We start from the raw sequence: 6,422 nt of genomic DNA on the forward strand, positions 1-6,422 counted from the left end.
CTGGTTTGTCCGTGACTCTGGCCAGAAAGTGAGATTTTATCTCTTTCTCTTCTTCTCTCTCGTCTAAAGCTTTCTAAAGGGTGAATCTTAGTTCACTTCTCCTCTTGGAGTAGATCTGCAGTGTCTGTATAGAGGTAGGTGTTCTGCTAACATCAACTCCGAATATAAAAAGAAATGATATTAGCTTCTTTTTTACTCATTCTCCTTCCCACACTCACATACACTGAAACTTCCTTAGTCAGATCATCTTGCATCTTACATTAGATAATGATTTCATGTTTTTCCCCATCACATTATAGTAAACGTTATTCAAAAATCTGTATATAAGAGATTGGTGTTAATCAGAACAACAGCTCAAGCTAAAGTACCTGCATATTCCATTCCTTTGAGATATTGTTTCCTGTTTTCAAACTGCAGCAGTGACATCTAGTGGTCAGATGGAGAACTGCACATGTACAGGGCTGCGCTCTGAGATTAAATCTGCCTTCATGTGCTGTCAGAAATTTGATAATTCCCTCTTCTGAAGTCGTGATTACGAGCTCATCGCATTCAAGTTTTGAAATGGGAGGGCATTCATGTGCAATTTTTACCCGAGAAACTCGTATTTACAATAATTCCGAGAGCACACGAAGGCAGCATAAAACTTAACAATAGGGGGTCCCTGCTCCATCTCTCCATCCATCAAGGTTGAAGACTGCTGCTTTAGTATATAACATTACTACATTATTTATTACTGTGCTCATTCAAATAGTTAGAAAATTCTGAAAAAAATAAGAAAATCTTTACTGACCCCCTTCAGCACCATAATGGGACCCCCAGGGGTTAAAAACCCTAGATTTATATTACTGTAAAAGCCTGCTGTAATGGATTATATTAAGAGGCATCTAAAATATTCTGAGAATTACATCAGATTTCATTATGAAAAAGACACAGCAGTAACTATTGATTCATGAGTCACTGAAGTTAAGTTTGACCTATAATAACAATTTGTTGATGTGAATTATTATGTATTATTATTGATTTTTAGTGTTATTGGTTGAACCTAACTTTTATTATTAAAAGTTAAGTTCAATCAATAATAAATAAATAAATAAATTTTAGCCAATAATAAAATTAACAATAACAAATAAGAATTTAATAATAAAAATTCATATTTGTTATTGTTAATTTTATTATTGGCTGTAATTTATTTATTTATTTATTATTGGTTGAACTTAACCTTTGTTGTTTAATTATTCATTTTATATTTATATTATTGTTTTATTGCTGAATTTTATTTGTTATTATTGTATTTGTTGAAGTTAATATTTATTTATTTATTTACAAACCCGATTCCAAAAAAGTTGGGACACTGTATAAATTGTGAATAAAAAAGGAATGCAATAATTTACAAATCTCATAAACGGCACTGCATCACATACAGGAATGCTACTGTAATTGAAATCACAACATGAGCTCAGGAATACTTCCAGAAAAACATTGTCGGTGAACACAATCCACCGTGACATTCGCAGTTGCCGGCTAAAACTCTATAGGTCAAAAAAGAAGCCATATCCAAACATGATCCAGAAGCGCAGGCGTTTTCTCTGGGCCAAGGCTCATTTAAAATTGACTGTGGCAAAGTGATAAACTGTTCTGTGGTCAGACGAATCAAAATTTGAAGTTCTTTTTGGAAAACTGGGACGCCATGTCATCCGGACTAAAGAGGACAAGTACAACCGAAGTTGTTATCAGCGCTCAGTTCAGAAGCCTGCATCTCTGATGTTATGGTGTTGCATGAGTGCGTGTGGCATGGGCAGCTTACACATCTGGAAAAGCACCATCAATGCTGAAAGGTATATCCAAGTTCTAGAACAACATATGCTCCCATCCAGACGTCATCTCTTTCAGGGAAGACCTTGCATTTTCCAACATGACAATGCCAGACCACATACTGCATCAATTACAACATCATGTCTGTGTAGAAGAAGGATCCGGGTACTGAAATGGCCAGCCTGCAGTCCAGATCTTTCACTCATAGAAAACATTTGGCGCATCATAAAGAGGAAGATGCGACAAAGAAGACCTAAGACAGTTGAGCAACTAGAAACCTGTATTAGACAAGAATGGGACAACATTCCTATTCCTAAACTTGAGCAACTTGTCTCCTCAGTCCGCAGATGTTTGCAGACTGTTACAAAAAGAAAGAGGGGATGCCACACAGTGGTAAACATGGGCTTGTCCCAACTTTTTTGAGATGTGTTGATGCCATGAAATTTAAAATCAACTTATTTTTCCCTTAAAATAATACATTTTCTCAGTTTAAACATTTGATATGTCATCTATGTTGTATTCTGAATAAAATATTGAAATTTGAAACTTCCACATCATTGCATTCTGTTTTTATTCACAATTTGTACAGTGTCCCAACTTTTTTGGAATCGGGTTTGTATTTGTTATTGGTTGAACCCAACATTTATTTATTTAACTAATGATATTTTATCATTTCTATATTTTTTTTTATTGTTGCAGGCTTTATTAAATATTGTATTTTTAGGAGACATTAAATTATATAGAGAAAGGTACCTGGGCTGAGGTCCCATGGTCAGTAAAGGTTGAAAACTCCTGGTATAAATTAAGTTCTAAGTATAAACAAACTTTATACATGAGCTACGTGCCATCAGTAATGCTTCACCCAAAAATGAAAATTCTGTCATTTAATACTTACCCTCATGCCGTTCCACATTGTAAGACCTTTCTTTAATCTTCGGAACACAAATTAAGATATTTTAGTTGAAATCCGATGGCTCAGTGAGGCCTCCATAGGGAGCAATGACACTTCCTCTCTCAAGATCCATAAAGGTACTAAAAACATATTTAAATCGGTTCATGTGAGAATATTTTTGGAGCGCTAAAAAAAACAAAATAACGACCTATTTAGTGATGGCCGATTTCAAAACACTGCTTCAGGAAGCATCAGAGCACAAATGAATCAGTGTATCGAATCTGCTGTTCGGAGCGCCAAAGTCACGTGATTTCAGCCGTTGGCAGTTTGACATGCGATCTGAATCATGATTCGATACACTGATTCATTTATGCTCCAAAGCTTCCTGAAGCAGTGTTTTGAAATCGGACATCACTAAATCGTTATTTTGGGGTTTTTTGGCGCACCAAAAATATTCTCGTCACTTTATAATATTAATATTGAACCACTGTACTCACATGAATCGATTTAAATATGTTTTTAGTACCTTTATGGATCTTGAGAGAGGAAGTGTCATTGCTCCCTATGGAGGCCTCACTGAGTCATCGGATTTCAACTAAAATATCTTAATTTGTGTTCCAAAGATTAACAAAGGACTTATAGGTGTGGAACGGCATGAGGGTGAGTAATAAATGACAGAATTTTCATTTTTGGGTGAACTAACCCTTTTCCTTAATCTTATTATTCCTTAAATGATAAATCCCACTGAAAACTCTCCCAATAGACAAACCACTCTTGCGAGACCACACACAGACTCTGACATCTAATTTCCATAGGCTTCAATAGGAACATATAAAGCTTCTGGTGTTAAAACAGTGATTTTCTGTTTGTGTCTGCGGCAGCGTCTTCTTGGCGCTCACGCTGGGAGCTCAGGTCCAGTTCCAGCAGGTGAGTGCAGGCCCAGTTAATAAACTGCATGTCTGCTCCCTGTGGAAATCAACCAGAACCTGACCTACAAGAATGACTCTGTTTCCTCTCCCTACACACAATGTTTTATTCATGAGAACTTTCGCTAGATATATTCTCTGCTTTCCTTTTTTCCTCTGAGAGAAACAAGTCTTTCTTTTTGGTATGTTGACGCCCGGACCCAATCACTTCTCAGATCCCGCTGGACTGATTCCAGACCTGTAGTCTCATGTCCTGCTGTATGAAGTGAGGTCAAAGAACAGTGATTTCACTAATAAAAACTGCATTGCGAGCTGCTCCCAGGTTACATAAAGAATTGTTTTCACACTGCGATTAGAACTCCTTTTAACAGTGCAATAACTTGCTTTCAAGCTTTTCTCCCAAGAGAAGTATTCTTTTGCCTTTTTTTCAGCTTGGTTGGTATATAGCCATGTGAATTGTTTATATATATACATATACAACTTTATCAGTGCAGTCACTATCTTCTACACATTGTTACTCTTAGACTTAATATAGACTATGTTTCATATACGGCCAGAAACCTGAAATCTCAAGAACCCATTTTGGTTGTAACATCTCAGATGATCTTATCACAGTAAGTCAGCACTAAATAAACCAAAACAGGATCCAAAATATCTTGTTACAATCAACCACATTGGAAAATAGTTTATGTATGCTGCCATTGTGCTAAAATGTACATGTTTGTGTATATAAAGATATTTCTTTCTTTCTAGATCTACATTCCTTGCAGAACTGCTCTGATTCTGGCAAAGGAGGACATTGATTTCAGACAATGAGGAGTATGATGATGAATGGAGCTGGAACTTGCATCATATCCCAGAATGCTGTGCAACCCTACATCTGTATTATGTTCATAAAGCGAAAATTGTTATTGTCCCATAGTTTATAGGTCCGGTATTTTGTTCCGTGTGCACAAAAGGAGATAACTAATAAAATGTCCAAGCTGCTCTACTCCATGCCGTACCAAACTCGGTTCTGGAGGACCACTGTCCTGCATAGATTAGCTCCATCTTTCCTCAACACACCATGCCTGGAAGTTAGTATGCCTAGTAAATCCTTGGGTGTGTCTGAAATTGCATACTTCTCTTGAGTAGTTTCTTATTTTGAATAAGTATTTACTTCATGACCACTAAAAAAGTATGTTCTTTATAGTATTAATGTGTGTAATATGAATGTAATTTGGACGTACTACTGTACATTCGCTATGCTGTCATCATCACGTGACCTACCAGCATCAGTTGTGTCTCATCAGAAATCCTCTCCCATGGCCTCATAGTAAAGTGTCTATGATATGCTTACTTCAGAATCTCGCCAGAAGAAGTAGGTCATCCGGATACTTTTTGCCTACTCTTTTATAAATACTGTGAATTCGGACATATTTCCTTTGTCATATACTGTTTTCCATCTACTAAATAGTAGGGAAGTATGTCATTTCAGACGCAGCCCTTGATTAGCTGTTCAGGTGTGTTTAATTGGGGTTGGAGCTAAACTCTGCAGGACAGTGTCCCTTCAGAAACAGGATTGGACGCCACTCTTTAATGCATTACGAAAACACAGAGATTTTAATGTGCTGTTGTGAACATTCATTCTAGATGCATTCTGAATGGATATTGCTTGTGTTATGACATCAGCAAGGTCAGCTTGCTCTATTTCTCTCCATGTCTCTATTCATCCCGCTTTCCCTCTTTCTCCCCATAACCTTATCCTGTCTTCACTTAGCCTTAAATGCCTCCAATCCATGATTCTGATTTAGTGGGCCATTAAAAAGTTTTACAGCACCAGCTGACATCATGGGCCAGTCGGATGTGTTAGCGAATATGAATCTCCTGGGCCTCGCGGAGAATCTAGTGTCCTCTCCAGGGAAGAAGAATTCCCTTGTAACAGATCCCTTGGGTGTGAGGTCTCAGCAGCTGTTCTGACACAACAGGAGACAAAATTCCCACCTAGTAATTACTCTAATTAACACTTTTTTTCCCTTAATGCATTTAATTAAATTGCTTCGGTTTAATCTATTGCAGCACTTTAATTTTGCCAGAGCTCTCAGCCCAAGCTTTTAAACACTAATAAGACGGTATATCAATATTTAAGACATTCTTGTCCTTATAGTGGAGTTATAGTATAGTGGATTGCTTCCACAAGCAGCAGCCAGGGTGGTCAAATAAACATTAAAACAACTGTGTGAGTGCATGTACACTAAGTTGTGTGGGGGTCATATTGTATGCTATGAAATATTTTATTTTTACTAGGTTTCATTTTATGTTATAATATCTGTTCTGTTTTTCCTTCAAAAATAAAACAACATTTGATTAAAGTCCATTTTTATGTGCGTCAGCCATCTTTCATCCTAAAAACATTGCAAAAACAGTTTGGAACGACACAAGTAACTGCCTTTATGAGTGAGTCATTTGAATCATTAACTGAGCTGATTCAAACATTAATTAATTTAGAAATGAATCAAGTGACTCTTTATTGAACAAGTCATTAAATCATTCACTCAGTTGATTTGTTCACAACACTGATTCAAGGAAGGCATCTATTGTGTGTTCCTAAGAGACATACAACAGTTAAATTTGCTGTCTCTTTGTCTGGAACTTTTTTCTTTGATGGCGTGGAAATAAACAAGGTAACATTGTCTGAAAAGTTACATAATATTAACTTGTTTATTATCACATAATATAGGCTACTTAAATGTATATCAGTACTTGAAATTGATACGTACCTTCTTTGTGTGTAATGTTTTACTTGGGTAAAG

General features: G+C 36.5%; 1 protein-coding gene across 1 annotated transcript in view; it reads left to right on the forward strand.

Annotated features, from left to right (window-relative positions):
* Positions 1–6,041, forward strand: part of gbe1a (glucan (1,4-alpha-), branching enzyme 1a) — a 176,020-nt gene extending 169,979 nt beyond the window's left edge. The window contains exon 16 of the mRNA XM_048178643.1: positions 4,384–6,041. Within this exon, the coding sequence (XP_048034600.1) occupies positions 4,384–4,446 (63 nt within the window). The 3' untranslated portion in view covers positions 4,447–6,041. The remainder of the gene's footprint in view (positions 1–4,383) is intronic.
* Positions 6,042–6,422: the final 381 nt, after the last annotated feature.

Source organism: Megalobrama amblycephala, linkage group LG2 (genome assembly GCF_018812025.1).
Source record: "Megalobrama amblycephala isolate DHTTF-2021 linkage group LG2, ASM1881202v1, whole genome shotgun sequence".
Taxonomy (NCBI): Eukaryota; Metazoa; Chordata; class Actinopteri; order Cypriniformes; family Xenocyprididae; genus Megalobrama; species Megalobrama amblycephala.